The following is a 17,580-nucleotide window of genomic DNA, read 5'->3' as shown; positions in this document are numbered from 1 at the left end:
TGGGGAGGAGTCCGGCGAAGCACTGCGATGGGGAGGAGAGGAAGGAGGGAGAAAGAGAATTAGGGGAGGCAAAGAGACGTGTGAAAAGTGGTCGTAGGGTTTAGTTTAGTTTTTTTATTTATTTATAAATTTTTAACTAAAGAAAAATATAGAAAATATTATCTCCTTAAAAAAAAAACTAATATAATTTTAATGAGGTGGTTGTCCACATCAGCTGCCATGTAAGATGGTATTAAAATGTGGTAGATTTATGTCGTAAGCATAGCATTACCCATCCTACAATTCCAATTGTTGCAGAAGCATCGTTGGGGAATTAGATGCCGATCTTGATTCTACTGTTGACTGGTCGAATATGAGAGCTTATCCCCACTGATTCAGCAAGAAAGCAAAGCCATAGAGCGGTTGGTTGTGGACTCGAGAGCATATAAGTGAGATTCAATGAAGCAGAATAGGTATAGAATCTATGGAAATTCGAGTTTGCTTGCTATATTCATGCATAATAAGTGTTTCCTAATATCATTTTCTTAAACACTGATTCAATGAAGCAGAATTATCAGCACCAATCTAGTTATTTGCAACTTTTGAATTCCTTTGATAGCCAATATATATTTACAAGTAAATGATGTTTTTCCATTTTCTTATCAAGGAGTGTTGATGCTCAAAATGGTTGGGCCAAGATTGAGTCCAACTTAGTGATGAGGTGTGATGGATGATGGGTGAAGGTTTGGACCTTCTGCGTGTATGTGAGGACTTAGCCAGTTTATGAATATACAAAAGACAAGATATATGTGGTTCACCCTTAATGAATGGGCTACGTCCACAGAGAAGATGTTCTCATTATGATATTGTTTACATTTGTACAAGGGGATTAGACCCAAAGATAAATGGAAGAAGGCCTAGGGCCTAAGGTACAAAGTTAGGAGTCTGGAGCCCAGAGGTCAAGTCCCCGGGTCTGGAGACCCAGGACTCGAAGGCCAGACTAACAGGAGAGTCTTGAAGAGGGAGCCCAGCTCAGTTTCGAATCCCCCTTCCGATGTGGGACTCCTCTTGCTTTGCTTTGCTTCTTGTTGCTTGGTCAGTTACGGTGTCAACAGTAGTCCCCCAAGTTCGCGAGTAAGAAGAACTTCTTGCTTGGGGATTTGTAATCTTAAGTGCACTGGCCGAGCAACACCGTAGTTTGTCTTCCAAGTCGTATAGTGCACTATCCCCAGTCCCCCAAGTCCCCGGGTAAGAAGAACTTTGGAGGGAGAGAAGTTGCAACAAAAAACCAAAGTGGTTTGGAGGGAGAGAATGTTTTTTTTTTTTTTTTTTTTTCTTTTTTTTTTGAGCTAGGTCAGCCAAAAATTGGCAACTCCCCCAAATTTCCTTCTGCATATCACCTACCGTTCGGCAGGTTCAATTTTTTTTTTTTTTTTTTTGTGGCTAGGTCAGCCAAGTAGCTAGCCAATTGGGCACTTTCACTTCCCAAATTCCTTCTGCACAATGCCTACCGTTCGGCAGGTGCAAATTTTTTTTTTTTTTTTTTTTTTTTTTGTGGCTAGGTCAGCCAAGTAGCTAGCCAATTGGGCACTTTCACTTCCCAAATTCCTTCTGCACAATGCCTACCGTTCGGCAGGTGCAAAATTTTTATTTTATTTTTTTTTTTTTTTTTTTGTGGCTAGGTCAGCCAATTGGGCACTTTCACTTCCCAAATTCCTTCTGCATGTTGCCTACCGTTCGGCAGGTGCAAATTTTTGTTTTTTTTTTTTTTTGTTTTTGTTTTTTTGTTTTTTGTTTTTTTTTTATGGCTGGGTCAGCCATTTGCTTCGGTAAGGGAGCAAAGCTTGAGGGTTTAGCTTCCTTGCCGAACGGTAGGGAGCGTGGAGAGAAAAATAGAGTCCCACACGGGCTTGGCTTTTGAGGCTTCGGCATGGAATTGGAGCCAACATCAAGAGCTGGCCTTTTAATGTTTCGACAAGAGAGCTGGGCATTTTAGGAAGGGCCAGGTCATGTGGGTTTAGCCTGGGCATTTAGCAAGGGCTGGGCCGCAAGGGCTTCGGCAAGGAGTCTAGTTATAGTTTGGGCTGGCATGAGTGTCTAGGGGCTGGGAGATCTAGAAGCTGGGAGTTTTGGAATTTGGAAGGAGGCTAGGCTTCGCAAGGAGCCAAGCTGCAGATTTGGCTAGGCCTGAGTGTTGGGCTAGGCGAGGGACCAAGGTGCCGATCGGTAAGGGCCATCTATGGCTTTTATTGAGCCTATTTTGCTCAAGATAGGGCTAGGCAAGGGCTAGGCCTAAGTACTCAGCTTGGCCTTAGGAGTTTGTTTTGGAGCTGAGCCTTCGGAAGGGGGCTAGGTCCCTTGGATACTGACATAATTTTGGAGTTGGGATGGCAAAGGCGATACAAAGCTTTGCATGTTGCAAGGTAATGTTCCTAGGCTCGGGGTGCCGAATGTGGGCTTAGGCATGGGGGGTGCTGAAGGCATGTTGCAAGAGATGGGTTTAGGCACGGGGGTGCCGAAGGCAAAGGGGATGCTAAAGGCACAAGGGTGCCGAAGGCGGAGTGGTTTGCCAAACGCACAAGCTCGCATGTCACAAGGCATTGTGCCTAGGCACGGGGGTGCCGAAGGTGAGCTTAGGCATGGGGGCGCCGAAGGTGAGCTTAGGCACGGGGGTGCCAAAGGTGGGCTTAGGCAAAGGGGTGCCGAAGGTGAAGCTAGGCACGAGGGTGCCGAAGGCAAATGAGATGCCAAAGGTGACACAAAGCTTGCATGTGGCAAGGCAATGTGCCTAGGCACGGGGGTGCCGAAGGTGAGCTTAGGCATGGGGGCGCCGAGGGTGAGCTTAGGCACAGGGGTGCCAAAGGTGGGCTTAGGCAAAGGGGTGCCGAAGGTGAGCTTAGGCATGAGGGCGCCGAGGGTGAGCTTAGGCACAGGGGTGCCAAAGGTGGGCTTAGGCAAAGGGGTGCCGAAGGTGAGCTTAGGCAAAGGGATGCCAAAGCTTGGATGTTGCAAAGCATGGAGGTGCCAAAGGTGGGCCTAGGCACGGGGGTGCCGAAGGCGAAACAAGCTTGCATGTGGCAAAGGGAAGAGCTAGGCACGAGGATGCCGAAGGCACAAGACTTGCATGTCGCAATATAAAATGCCGAAGGGCACGGGGTGCCGAAGGTGCCAAGCTTGCATGTCGCAAGAGGAAGTGGCTAGGCACGAGGGTGCCGAAGGCATGAGACTTGCTTGTCGCAATATAAAATGCCGAAGGGCACGGGGTGTCGAAGGTGCCAAGCTTGCATGTCGCAAGAGGAAGTGGCTGGGCATGAGGATGCCGAAGGTGTAAGACTTGTATGTCGCAATAATGCCGGAGGGCATGGGGTGCCGAAGGTGCCAAGCTTGCATGTCGCAAGAGGGAGTGGCTAGGCACGGGGGTGCCGAAGGCATAAGACTTGCTTGTCGCAATATAAAATGCCGAAGGGCACGGGGTGCCGAAGGTGGGCTTAGGTAAGAAGATGCCGAAGGCGAAACAAGCTTGCATGTGGCAAGGCATGGAGGTGCCAAAGGTAGGCTTAGGCACGGGGGCGCCGAAGGTGAGCTCAGGTACGGGGGTACCGAAGGTGAGCTTGGGCACTAGGGTGCCGAAGGTGGGCTTAGGCAAGAAGATGCCGAAGGTGAGCTTAGGCACGGGGGTGCCAAAGGTGGGCTTAGGCACGGGGGTGCCGAAGGTGAAGCTAGGCACGGGGGTGCCGAAGGCAAATGAGATGCCAAAGGTGACACAAAGCTTGCATGTGGCAAGGCAATGTGCCTGGGCACGAGGGTGCCGAAGAGAAGGAATGCATATGTGCAAATTTTATTATTATTTTAAGAAATTTGGGTACCTTGTGGATATTTGAGCTTGTGGCATGTCCTTGGAGCTGGGCCTTCAGAGCTTCGGCAAGGGCTTGTCCTTCGGCAGGAAGAATGAGGGGCTTGATCCCGCGAGTTTCCAAGTTCTTGGTAGGTGGGCCTCATGAGCTGGGCTTTGGCAAAGGCCTGGGGTTTGTGCTATGTGGAGCTGGGCTTCAGCGAGGGCTGGGGGCTTCCAGATTTGGAAAGGGTGTCTTAGGGGGCACTTTACGAGCTGGGTCCATGGGGGTCCGAGTGTTCGTTTAGTAGAAAGGCCAAGGTGGCGCGAAGGTGTGTTTGAAACTTCAGCAATGGAGTTTTATGCGATGTTGGGCTTGAGCAATGGCCTTGGGGCCGGGTTCCAAAGCTGGGCTTCGGCAAGCCTCCTTGACCCAGGTGGTGGCTAGGGTTTTGAGGGTAGATTCGGATTTTTAGAGGCTGGGTCCTTCCGTTTTTGAAACGTAGCTGGGGCCTTTTTGTAGCTGGGCCCTTGTGCTTTTATAGCTAGGGTTTTTATACCTTCGGTAAGGGAGTCCAAAGATTGGAGATAAGGGCCAGGGTTTGGGGAGAGGAGGTGCAAGTCCCCTATTAGCTTAAGACATGTCGTCACCTTTTAGCTTGAGGGGCTGGGTCAGCCAAAAATTGATAAGTCACTCCTTCACCTTCTGCATGCTCCCTGCCGTTCGGCAGGGAAGCTAGGCTCCAAAATATATTCGGAGCTGGGTCCGTAGTTCAGCTCGGAGGAGGTGCCGACCGGCAAGAGATATTCGAAGGTATTTTGGTGAGGGGCTGATCTGTCTTCGGCGAAGAGTGGGTCTAAGTGCCTAGTTTTTGCATCGAGTTGGAGCTGGGTCCGTGGTGTCGTTCATCATTTGTTCGTGGAGGGGGGTGTTAGAAATGTGCCCTAAGAGCCAATACATTTGATGTAATCTCCTTAGAATACATTTCGTATATGATATATAAAGGGCAAACTTATTTGTTATCTTTTACATCATGTAAAGAAACAAATGTCCCGGGTATGCTAAACAAGAGATAAAGTAATCTAAAGAAGATTAGATTCGGGAGACCTTTAATCTCTAACTGTAGCATCCCAAAATGTTCCTAATCATAGGTTATCAAATGGGCATTGATAAACCGTCAAGATTAGCACATATTATGTATGCTCAATTGGGAGGATGGTTAGTCTCAAACCATTTGTGTAGTTGACACTAATACAAGTATGTGGGTGCTCATTAGTGAATGAGTACACTGAACGCGATCAACCGTAGTTCTCATATGGAGTATTTATCTATATGTTAAATGAGAACTCATAGTTGCAATAATGCAAATTAGTCCTTAGACCTGAGGCATCATGGTTGTCCTGTGATGCGTTATTGATCTTTGATAGCTCTTAAAGGCAAGCCGTAAAAGATTTGTCTTAAGTGTTGTTGGGATCTCTTAATTCATCATAGGGGCATGTGAATGTACAATAAGGAATCTCTACTTTCGATAAAGAAGGAGAATGTTTCAAGATGTGATTCAGTAAATCTTTGGCCAAAGTATTTTGAGCTTGATTTAGAAAGTTGTTCTTAATCATGTTCTTTTGAATCACATGAGGTTATAAATCATATTAGGGGTTTGACATAAACAATCCGTACCCTAATAATATGATTTGAAACATTGTATAAGAGAAGGATCGTATTGCATTGCAATTCCAACTGAAAAGGTTCTTCATCTATTCTGGTTAGCTTGGGTAGCCTTGATATATTGCTAGATGTCACTCTTGGCTTGTGGAAGTCCTAGGATTGATTGTGATCGATCCAAATAAAGGAAGAATTAAAAAGGGGTTTTAATTCCAGTTGGTTAGAAAGAGTTCTAATATTTTCCCACTGCCTTGCTAATTAGAACCTAATGGATCGCACACCTTAAATGGTTAACTTTGAGTAATACAAATGAGAATGAGGAAATCAATTTGATTGATTTGATGTGGATGATTTACTACGTGTAAAAACGTATTTGGGCCTCGATAATAGTTAGAGGGAAGCCCAAATGGTTGGGTAGCAAGCCCAAGGGCTTAAGACACCTAAATATTATGGTTTAAGTGTCATAAGGCCCAATTTTGGAAGCCCAATGGGATTTGGCCGAAAATGGTTAAGTGAATGTGTATGGGAATTGTTTCCAAAAAGCTCATTAACACAAAAACACAATCCAACATCAACCAAATAGGTTTGGGAGATCAAAGAGAGAAAAAGGAGAGTTTTCAAGAGTGAAATACTTTCATTTTTCAAAGTGGTTTAGATTGAAACAAATCTTGAGAATCTTGCACTAGCATCCAAGTATTCTCAAGATACTTCTTCTCATCTCAAGGTTCCATTGGTGTGGAGACTTAGAGGCCATATACTTTTGTGGCTCACATGGAGGAGAAAGATTAAGGAGCAAAGATCAAAGAGGAGATCAACAAAGAGGAAATCATCAAGAGAAGACCAAACACAAATTGGTTCATATAATTGCTTCAAGGGTAATTAGATCTTATCCTTTCTCTTGAATTTTCATTTATGAAAAACATATCAATGTTCATGGCTTAAGATACTTGGAAGAAGTTTTGTTTTTGAATTTAAACAACCACCATAGACTTCCGCTGCGATTAATTTGATTAATGCATGTTTAATATTCAAATGAACTTCGGAAAAATGTTTTGAAATCCTACAGGGGGTTCATCCAATCTAGGACCGTCTAGGGTCTGGGTCCTTGACTGACGGCAAGGAAGTGATTGGAGCCTTTCGATCCTTCTGAAGTGTGGGCAAAGTTTTTTTAGCTGGTCCTTCAAGGCGTTCGCGATTTCTCTTGGCTTCAATTGGTGCCGTGAGGTTTCAAATGCTTTTGCCAGAGCTGGGGTGTCTTTGGCAAGAGCTTTTGAAAGATAGATAGATGGCTGCAAGGGTTTTTGCAAGGAGAAGACTCAAGTTCGTTCGGCAAGCTCCGACTGATAGACCTTCGGAGCTAAGGCTGGGGTCTCTGGTACTGTTGTAAGGAACCTGGGTCAGCCAAGCAAGGGTGTCGTGACCATGGCAAGGGTATGGTGGGGTGCCGAATAGAGGTGTCAAACGGGCCGTGCCGGGCCGGCCCGTCCCATTTAAACTCGTGCTTTTAATATTTTCGTGCCGTGCCGGGCCGGCCCAGTTAACTTAGCGGGCCGTGCCGTGCCAGCCCATTTAGTAAAATCATAAATCCCAGCCCGGCCCAAAGCCCATGTCCAAATTGAAACGGGCCGGGCCGGGCTCGTGCCGTGCCCGTGCTCGTGCTTGTGCCGTGCCCGTGCTCGTGCTCGTGCCGTGCCCGTGCTCGTGCCATACTCGGGCCCAAGAACCAACCCATTTAATTTGAATTTTTTTTTCCCTTGAATTTTTTTCCACTACATAATTCATATTATAAACATAAAAAATATAATTAGAAGCAAGGAATGATGAACTATTTAAAAACATTAATCAATCAAACACCTAAACAATATGAAAGTTTGGAGGGCAAAAAAATAGCCTCATTAAAACCTTGCCTTAAAAAACCCCCAAAGGAGGAAAATCAGATCAAGGAAAAAGAGTACCATTGTCCTCCCAAATTACACAAAATGGAAAACAAAATTAATCTAGGACACCAATGCAGTCAATCAAATACTTGTCCAAAATTAATCTCAACTAACTTTCTTCATTAAGGGAACTTGTGCTGTCATCTTCAAAATATGAGAGATCTTCATCTACAAAACTTTGAGTTCGAAAATCAGCATCTTCCCAATCCTTAAAACACATAAGTGCCTCGCATATTTGAGGAGTAAGCCTCGTCCTCTTTTCGTCCAGCACACGACCACCTGCACTAAAAGCAGACTCCGAAGCTACTGTGGACACCGGAGTTGCTAGTACATCACGTGCCATAATGGAAAGCACAGGAAAGTTCTTTTCATGTGCTTTCCACCAATCCAAAATATTGAAATTATTTCTTTCTTCCTCAGTCATAAATTCAACAAATGCAGTATCCAAATACTTAAAAACTTCAGTACGAGAACTCATTACACTCTTTTGTTTTCCTTTGCTAGCAAGCATACCAAAAACAGCTGCACTACTAGATGAAGATGAACCAAATAAATGAACAGTTGGAGCAGTTTGTGTAGCTATTGTACCATCACTATATTTCTTCTCATACAACAAATAAGTATCATTGAATGTCTTCTGAATATTGGATATTGTAAGTGGTAAAGTAATTGATAAATTTCTTGAAATTTCAGTCAATATTACTTCCAAACCACTTACTTTAATTCTAGGATCCATTATTGCACCAAAACAAAAAGTATAAGGAATCTCTGTCCAATACTTTTTATATTTAGTTTCCATTTGCTCACAAATGTCTGTAAAATTACATGTAGTATCATATCTGTATTTAGCAAAGGTAGCACTAATTGAAAATAAATCATGAAGTGCAATAGGAGATGTGGGATAATAAACACCAGAACAGTTACATGTAGCATCATAAAAAACTTTGAAAAAGTCCACCAAAGTAAAGCATACATTCCACTCTTCGTCCCTCAACAGATTATCATTCATTTTATTATTGTAATAAAAATTGATGACATTGGTGTAACCTTTACAACTGTTAAGCATGTGATAAGTTGAGTTCCAACGAATATGCATGTCTTTTTTCAATTTTATAGGTTTCAAGCCATGAGAAATACAAAGGTGAGCAAAGTCTTGTTGTCTAGAGCTACTAGAAGAAATATAACCAATAGCATCCCTAATCAATTGAAGCTGTGTTTTAATAACTTTTAATCCATCTTGCACCATTAGATTAATTATGTGACACACACACCTCATATGAAAAAATTTCCCTCCGTAAGAAGGATGCAAAACATGTTTAAATTGCTCAATAGCAGAAGAATTATTGGAAGCATTGTCAAATGTAATAGAAAATATTTTATGAGTAATATTATACTCCTTAAACACATTCATCATACCATGAAAAATAGAACTACCAGTATGTGGAAATTCAAGAAGACGAAACGCAATAATTCTTTTCTGCAACAACCAATTTTCATCAATATAATGGGCAGTAACACAAATAAAAGGCAAATTATTACCACCATCCCACATGTCAGAAGTCACAGCAATAGAACCCTTCAAATTAGAGAAAACATTTATCAATTTTTTCTTTTCCTCATCATAAAGTTTTACAACATCACCCCTATTAGTATTGCGAGAAACTTTCTTAAATTCTGGTTGCAAAGCCACTTGAACAAATCTTTCAAAACAACGATTTTCAGCAAAACGAAAGGGTAATTCAGCACATGCAATAAATCTAGCTAACTCAACTCTCATTTTAGCTTGAGAGTACTTAAATGAAGAGATTCCAGTATTTGCAGATAGTTGAGACTGCTTAGCATGATTATGACCATTTTTTTTAAGACATGCATTAAAATGCCTACGAAGATGCCCAGTACCATTTGCAGTTTTACAAGTCAAAGTATGCTTGCAATAAATACACATAGCCTTTGGAAGAATAGTCCCATCATCAAGTTTTTGGTCACAAACTTTAAAATGTTTCCAAACTTCAGAAGTTTTTTTTCTTTTTTTAACCTCAGTTTGATCAATGTTTTCTTCTTGAGGGGTTGATTCAAGAGACATCACAGCATGCATAGGTTGCTCCACATCATTAGAGGTTAAGTTATTTTCATGATTAGGCATGTCATCAGGATTAAGATGTTCAAAATTATTATCATAATGCTCACCAAAATCAATATAATCTTGAGGATCCATTAACCAGAAAAATTAAATAAATACCTCCCTTTATGATTACAGAATCTCCAGAAAAAATCTCAAATACCTCGAGGATCCATTTCAGCTTTCTGTCAAAATATATTCTCAATGAGGTTAATGTGTTGAGCTTTTTGTACAGAGTCTGTTAATTATATTAAGAAAATAATGGTTGAAAATCCAAACCAGATACTTACCATTCAATTAGAACCCAGAAGGTAGAATCTGCAAAACCCACACCAAAAAATCAAAAAATTTAGACTGTTGTTTTGATAAATAATTAAAAATAAAAATAAAAACAAGATCAAACCCTACAATCAATGTTTCTCACAAATTTTGAGCAACCAAACATAGAAACTATATGTTAAAGCTCTTACCTTGCAAATCCAACTCTGTAGAATTAGAGAATTGGTTCGTGCTGATGGTTCGCAAGCTATTTAGATGCCTCCAACACAGGTTTTGGTTTATGATGCTATATGGATCTTCCAACACTGATTTGGGGTTTATATAGTTAGGGATATTTCCTAAAGATTTATGATATGAGAATATGCAGAAATCAAGAGGAAGAGTATTTGCAGATGGTTTGTTTACTGAAAATTCACGCATGGCCTCACGCATGGCCTCACGCCTCTCCAAGTTCCAACCCTCAACTGACTCCAGAGTCCAACAAAGTTGGTTCTGTTTGTTAAGTTATTATTAATGCTGGAGTGTTTCAAGTTTCAACTTTCAACGAGTCCAACTTCCAAGTTTGTTTTTATTATTTTATATTTTATTTTCATTACTCAATTTTTTATTTGTTATCCCAACTTTTTTTTTTGTCTTAAAAAAATGCAATAGAGGATTGAAGCGGGCTCGGGCTCGGGCCGTGCTTGAAGCGGGCTCGGGCTCGTGCCGTGCTTGAAGCGGGCTCGGGCCAAGTCCATTTAATTTCGGGCCACGGGCCGGCCCGGTCCATTGGACCTTTTTTTAAATCCCAGCCCGGTCCAAGCTTTCGTACCGTGCCGAGCACGGCCCACTAATATTCGTGCTCGTGCCGTGCCGTGCCTCATTTAAACGGGCTGGGCTCGTGCCGTGCTGGGCCGGCCCGTCCCGTTTGACACCTCTAGTGCCGAAGGCAGCGCACGCCGAATGATGGAGCTTGTGGGACAAGCTCAAGTCCCCATATTTTTACTCTTCAAAGAAGTGTCGGTCGGTACTTTGAACTGAGATGTTGGGTTGGCCCTGCAAGCCATGCAAAGTATAGCCACACTGATTGGCTTTTTCTTAAAATATCATCTTCTGCAATTTGTTGACCTGGCATTCAAGGTGGCTCCAGTAAGGCATTGCCTAACGGCAGCCTAGGTGATGTTGATTGTATGGGTGCCGAAGAGCACTGGAGAAGGGGAGAACGACAGAAGCCTTTTGTGTCAATTCCCACAGACGGCGCCAAACTGTTGATGCTCAAAATGGTTGGGCCAAGATTGAGTCCAACTTAGTGATGAGGTGTGATGGATGATGGGTGAAGGTTTGGACCTTCTGCGTGTATGTGAGGACTTAGCCAGTTTATGAATATACAAAAGACAATATATATGTGGTTCACCCTTAATGAATGGGCTACGTCCACAGAGAAGATGTTCTCATTATGATATTGTTTACATTTGTACAAGGGGATTAGACCCAAAGATAAATGGAAGAAGGCCTAGGGCCTAAGGTACAAAGTTAGGAGTCTGGAGCCCAGAGGTCAAGTCCCCGGGTCTGGAGACCCAGGACTCGAAGGCCAGACTAACAGGAGAGTCCTGAAGAGGGAGCCTAGCTTAGTTTCGAATCCCCCTTCTAAGAGGAGAGAAGTCTCCTTTTATAGGTGAAGGGGAGTCTCCACTTCTTGCAGTTTTCCGATGTGGGACTCCTCTTGCTTTGCTTTGCTTCTTGTTGCTTGGTCAGTTACGGTGTCAACAAGGAGCATATAAGTGAATGGGTTTAGAAGGTGAATGAATGAATAACTTACAATATTCATTTATTTTTCCGACAAAATCACTTTTTTTCTATTTAAAAATGAATGAATATATGAATATGTTTGTACCAAAATCTTGATTATCTCTTGAAAGTTGACCGGGTTCGAATGGTATGTACTAAAAATCTTCGTTCATTCATTGTTTTGGGCTTTTCATATATAGGTCCATTATAATGACATTTTACATATACAAAAAAATAAAACCCTTCAAGTCCAATACTTTCAAAAAACTCCATGCTGTATTTCAAGTGAATTATTTTTAGCACATTACGAATCAATTAGAAAATGACAAGTGGCTAGTTGAGGGTATTTTTCTTCAAATAGGCTCTCTAGAGATTTTCGTATAAATTATGTAGTTATGGTGTCTTTTCTAGTTTCTTATTTTTTTCTTGAAGAAACAGTATCTGTTCATTATCATCTCTGAAATTGAATTCTAAAATTTAACTGGACAGGACCGAACTTGGTCCATGCTAAGCCAATGCACAAATTAATGGACTTGCAAAACAGAAGCAAAAGGCCATAATATTTAGGAGAATTTCCACCATATATATATAATTATTTGACTATACAGGATGTATTATATATATGCGAGGGTCTAAATGTGGAGACTCGGGATCCCTAGGAAGGACATGTACGCATCCACATAGTTGTTGTAAATTATAGGACTCCATTGCTCCACCACTAAACACAGTTAAACAAAGCTAGCTAACAAAAAAAAGCACAAAGATAGCGAACGAGCTAAACTTGAGGAGGAGGAGAAGTGAAACTGCAGAACCTTCATATTTTCCGTTCCGTCCATAGCGATTTTGTGATAGCTAGCTAACCATTACGACTGATCCCCAACAACGTTCTAAACAAATTTAGGAGCATTATGAATATTAAATCCGGCTATAAATATCGCTCTCCATTCTCGTTCTTTCATATCTGTAAAGAGTTGAATAGAAAAACCTTGCTGTAGCTATTTCTGTGCATGAGCGAGTTGGAAAGTACATATGTATATATAATGGCTTGTCATGGACGCCCCAATGGCAATGCCAATATCTGGTGCTTTGTTCTGGGCCTTTTGATCGCCATTGCCAGCTTCGCTCCAAACCCGAGTTTCGCTAAGAAAACAAAAGTTGATGGCTTGAAATTGAACGTGATCGATGGTTGCTGGAGATGGAACTCGGATTGGAGGAGGAACCGGCAGGAACTTGCATTATGCTCAGTGGGATTTTCAGGGAAGATGAGCAACAACATAGGAAGAGATGTCATACACTATCAAGTCACGGACCCAAGTGACAATGCGTTGGACCCCAAACCGGGAACTTTGAGATATGGGGTTACCATGATCAAAGGGAAAAAGTGGATCACCTTCCAGAGGGACATGCGCATTAGGCTTGACAAACCACTTCTCATTAGTAGCTTCACTGCCATTGATGGAAGAGGTGCTAGTGTTCACATTGCTGGTAATGCATGCTTGCTGGTCTTTCAGGTACGTACACACATACGTACATATTTAATTGGTATGGTCACACCGCCACGTGCTATTACTAATCTACTGTTATAATATGGGTGAACGACATGTATTATATATATCTCATAAAACTAGCTAGGGAATAGTTTTAATAGATAAATACATGCATTATAAGTAAATTTGTAACACACATGAGAGTCTCATTTTTTGGCAATTGAATACATAAAGATATCTTGTGTACATTTTCACGCATGTAAACGAATTATATTATTATTTTAAACGTTATCAGGCAAGCAATATAATCATCCATGGCCTTCGAATCCATCATTGCCGACCCCAACCACCAAGCTCAGTTATGGGTCCAGAAGGAAAGATAATACCAATAGGGCAGGTTGATGGAGATGCAATCAGGTTGGTAACTGCATCAAAGGTTTGGATAGACCATAATACACTCTACGAGTGCCAGGATGGTCTTCTCGATGTTACTCGCGGATCTACCCATATCACCATCTCCAACAACTGGTTCAGAGACCAGGACAAGGTTATGCTTCTCGGCCATGATGATGGCTACTTTCGGGACAAGAACATGAGGGTGACCGTTGTGTACAACCATTTTGGACCCAACTGCAACCAAAGAATGCCAAGGTAAAGGCCTCTAGCTATTACTATTAGCAAAGCATGTACGTAATATATGTACAGTAAGTTGAGGTTCCATCTCAAAACTAATTGGCAATGGGGAAGCAACCAACTCCTTATAAGTGTGGGATATTTTTACCTTCACATTCTCACATACAAAACGCATTAGTATTATATTACTTACTGTTGCATGCATGCAGGATTCGCTACGGATATGCACATGTTGTGAACAACCTTTACAGAGAATGGTCGCAATATGCCATTGGGGGAAGCATGAACCCTAGTGTTAAGAGTGAAGCCAACCTCTTCATTGCACCAAAATCGGGAAACAAGAAAGAGGTAATTATTAACTCAAATGTGTATATATATATATATATATATATATATATATTCAAGTTCAAATGCAATGCCCTTAATGAATTAATTAATGATTTTCCATGTACGCACAGATCACTTGGAGGAAGGACACCATTGGAAGCAAAGGATCCTGGAAGTTTTACTCCGTAGGAGATATCTTCGAAAATGGGGCTTCTTTCGTTGAAACAGGTGCCGGAAGAGCAAAGCCAAACTATAACGGAGAACAAACTTTCCCAGTTGTTAATGCCAAATCTGTCCGCTCATTGACAAGGTCATCTGGTGCTTTGACATGCATCAAAAGATCTAGACGCTAATTACTTAAGGCTTAGGCTCGTGCGATGCGATGTGGAGATATGATATAATTGCATGTCATATATATATATATATACATGCGTAGGAAAATCAATTTTATGTCAGCTAAAAAAAGGTGAACAATTGTATAGTAAATATACAAATCTCATCTCCCTCCTTTGGCCGTTGGTATCTTCAGAATTTAGGGATGGTTCCTTTGAGGCTATATTGTATGATTGGAATTCTGCTGTCAACTACTAGTTCTGTTCGTCTGGTGCCATGTATTTTTGTTGAGTTGTTTAGCTAGATCAGTGGACAACTTGCCCCTTCTATTGTTATGTTCTCTTCTTAATGAAATTATGTTTCTTCTTACAAAAAAAGACAATGAAATGACTGGGAGAGAAGTAGGAAACAGTACATACTCTCAAGTGACAAAGTGAGAAGTAGGAGCAATGCGGATGGATTATATTCAGAATCATTAGTCTTAGGATTTATTTAATCTAGAATGTTTTAATTTAATATATATTATTTAAGACTTGAAGACGAATTGAACTTATAAATCATATATTAATGGTATTAAAATGCGGATGTTAAAATAATATGTTTAATATAATTTTGATAATGTTTATCAAAATATTTTAATTACAAAAAATAAAGGAAAAAAATATATTTTCAAGAATTCAACTAAATAAGTTTTCAAGTTTTAAAAATTTAAAAACAGTTTTCAAGTTGCATACCAAATAACTTTTTGAATTTTCAGAACGTGGGCATTATCTCTCGTACGTGGTTTGCAGTTGTTGAACTCAGTAAAGAAATAACCTCAGAACCAAACAACAAACTCAGTAAAGAAATAACGTAATAATAAATACATAAACACTTCAAAAATTCTTAATGAAAGAACAAAACCCACAATTTCATAAAATGAACGACCAAATAAACAAATATGAGACTTTTTGCAACATCTCTCTATTTTCTCTTTAGTAAAGAAATAACCTGAGAACCAAATAACAAACTCAGTAAAAAAAGACCACCACCATGTCATTTGAATTCGTAGAACAAAACCAAATACATTTTACCAAACACCTACCCTGCGTGCGAGTAAACACCTACTCTATTCTTGGAGTTGCAGAAATTTTTGTTCTTATAACCAATGAAAACAGGGAAATAATAATAGAGAATCCAAATATAAGTTGAATAACCAAACTTTCATTCATATCTTATATTTCATACATGTGACCCACTCGATATTTGATTCTGAGCAATTTTGGTTCCTGGTTTCTCTTACACATTCCCATTTTGTATCCTGGGTAGGTTTATTTAATTAAACCACTCACAAACTGCTGCATACTGTGGGTGTGGGATGTGTTCTCTTGCTTGTTTTCTCGCACGATCGGATTTTTTACTTTTTTATTTTTACGCGTGTTGTTCTCCCATTCTTCTTTGGCTTCTTTTTTGTTTTTGTTGATTGTTTACAACAATACCCTTCGGAAATTTTAAATATGAATTTCATGCATCTTGAGATTTCTTTTGTTTTAGGGGTGTTTCTTTTTTGTTTCTCCTGGCTTTATAATAGTAGAGATAGATTTTGAGAAATTTGCAAAAATACAACCTGAACTTTTAGGTCTGTGCGAGATTACCACCTAAACTTTTAATTTTCATTATTAACCACTTAAACTTTATAAAGTGTAGCAATTTACAACCTACGTGTAATTTTGTTAAATTTTCCATTAAGTCAAATCACTATAATTTAAAAAATTAAAAAATTTGAAACTAATTACAAAAATTACAAAAATCAAGCATATTATCTCTCGCCTCTTCCTACATCTTTCTCGTCCACTACCAATTTGCAATTCAATCAATCAAGGTGAAGTCTTACAAAAAGTGAAAGCTATGTTCATAGTGCTTAACATTAAAACCTAGCAATCATGTCGTTTTCCTTTTTTCTTTATGCTAGTAAAATCCAACTTGTCAATTAACGTTCATAAAGAAATCAATTAAATATTGCTGAATTTGTTATTGATTTGCAGAGTTTGGCCTCTTGTTTGTGCAGTTGTGTGTGTGAGAGAGAGAGAGAGAGAGAGAGAGAGAGAGGGGAGTTTTAGGGTGGGGGAGGAGGGGGCTGTCGGGGAATGATGGAGAAGGGGTGGGGGAGGTTGGGGGATAATTAATGAGATTTTGTATTTAAACCCCACACTTCTCTTAGTTCACCCCAACTTGTAATTTAAAATTTCATAATTTCTAAGAAAACCCCACTATCTTCCCAAACTACCCTTAAATACACCCCAAGCTGAAAAAATAAGAAATAAAATAGATTTTCTATTTAAACCCCACAATTTTCTTTGTTTACCCTAATACTTAAATCATTAAACAATATTTCTAGTATACATGAGATTTTGTTGTTTTCACAAGTTATTTTTATCATGTGATTAGATCATATGGGAAATTGTAGTTTGTTATGGAGGTTGAAACAGAGAAATATATATAAATCAAGTACTGTCGAAGGGAGTGCCAAAAAAAATATCAAATAGCAATTGAAAAACCTGCTGAAAAATTTATCTCCATCTTAGATAAAGGTAATGTGGGGGCAATATCTTGATGAGCGTCAACAAATCTCAGCCATAGGTATTAACAGCTTCCCAGCCCAAGTTCTTCGGGATTGGAAGATCCATGTCCCAAGCCTTCCGGGCAGCAGACCTTAGAAGCCTAATAGTGGTTACATTGGCATCCCAAAAGGACAAACTCTTGTTAGGCAAATTGTGCTTCTTGCATAGGTCCTTCTAAAACTTAATATGAAGAGTAGTGGGGTGTGTGGGGTGTGTGTATAGATGTATTAGGTAGGGTTAAGGATTAAGTTGGATGAACTTTTTTGTCTTTTTACATAATAATAAAACTTACAGCTTAATGATTTAAGTATTGGGGTGAACAAAGAGAAGTGCGGGATTTAAATAGTAAATCTCTAATTAATTAGGTTGAATTCTGTTTTTTGTTCTTTCTTATGTTAGTTTTAAAAATGTAAGTTTTTAATTCTAACAAGGCATTTTTTAATATTTTGAATGTTTCATCATTCTCTGTCTTTTACTTTATATATATAGATAAATTGATGAAAATGTCCTTTAAAAAATATCACACATTCAACATGTGACTTTATTTAATAGAAATTTTAACGGAGTTAAAATAGAAGGTAAATTGCTATAGTTTGCAAAATTCATGTGGTTAATAGGAAAAAT

At 40.2% G+C, this 17,580-nt stretch overlaps 2 protein-coding genes across 2 annotated transcripts; one reads left to right on the top strand and one right to left on the bottom strand.

Annotated features, from left to right (window-relative positions):
* Positions 1 to 7,520: 7,520 nt before the first annotated feature.
* LOC148293629 (uncharacterized) lies at positions 7,521 to 8,147 on the bottom strand. Its single transcript, XM_088254543.1, has one exon. The coding sequence runs from the start codon at positions 8,145 to 8,147 to the stop codon at positions 7,521 to 7,523; it is 627 nt and encodes a 208-aa protein (XP_088110669.1).
* Positions 8,148 to 12,823: 4,676 nt separating this feature from the next.
* LOC110774497 (putative pectate lyase 9) lies at positions 12,824 to 14,376 on the top strand. Its single transcript, XM_088254542.1, has 4 exons — positions 12,824 to 13,087; positions 13,359 to 13,714; positions 13,906 to 14,044; positions 14,155 to 14,376. The coding sequence occupies exons 1-4, from the start codon at positions 12,839 to 12,841 to the stop codon at positions 14,374 to 14,376; spliced, it is 966 nt and encodes a 321-aa protein (XP_088110668.1). The 5' UTR covers positions 12,824 to 12,838.
* Positions 14,377 to 17,580: the final 3,204 nt, after the last annotated feature.

This window comes from Prunus avium, chromosome 6 (assembly GCF_965620075.1).
Source record: "Prunus avium chromosome 6, drPruAviu1.hap1.1, whole genome shotgun sequence".
NCBI classification, from domain to species: Eukaryota; Viridiplantae; Streptophyta; class Magnoliopsida; order Rosales; family Rosaceae; genus Prunus; species Prunus avium.
Note: the sequence above shows the minus strand (reverse complement) of the source record. Positions and strands in the feature narration are given on the sequence as shown.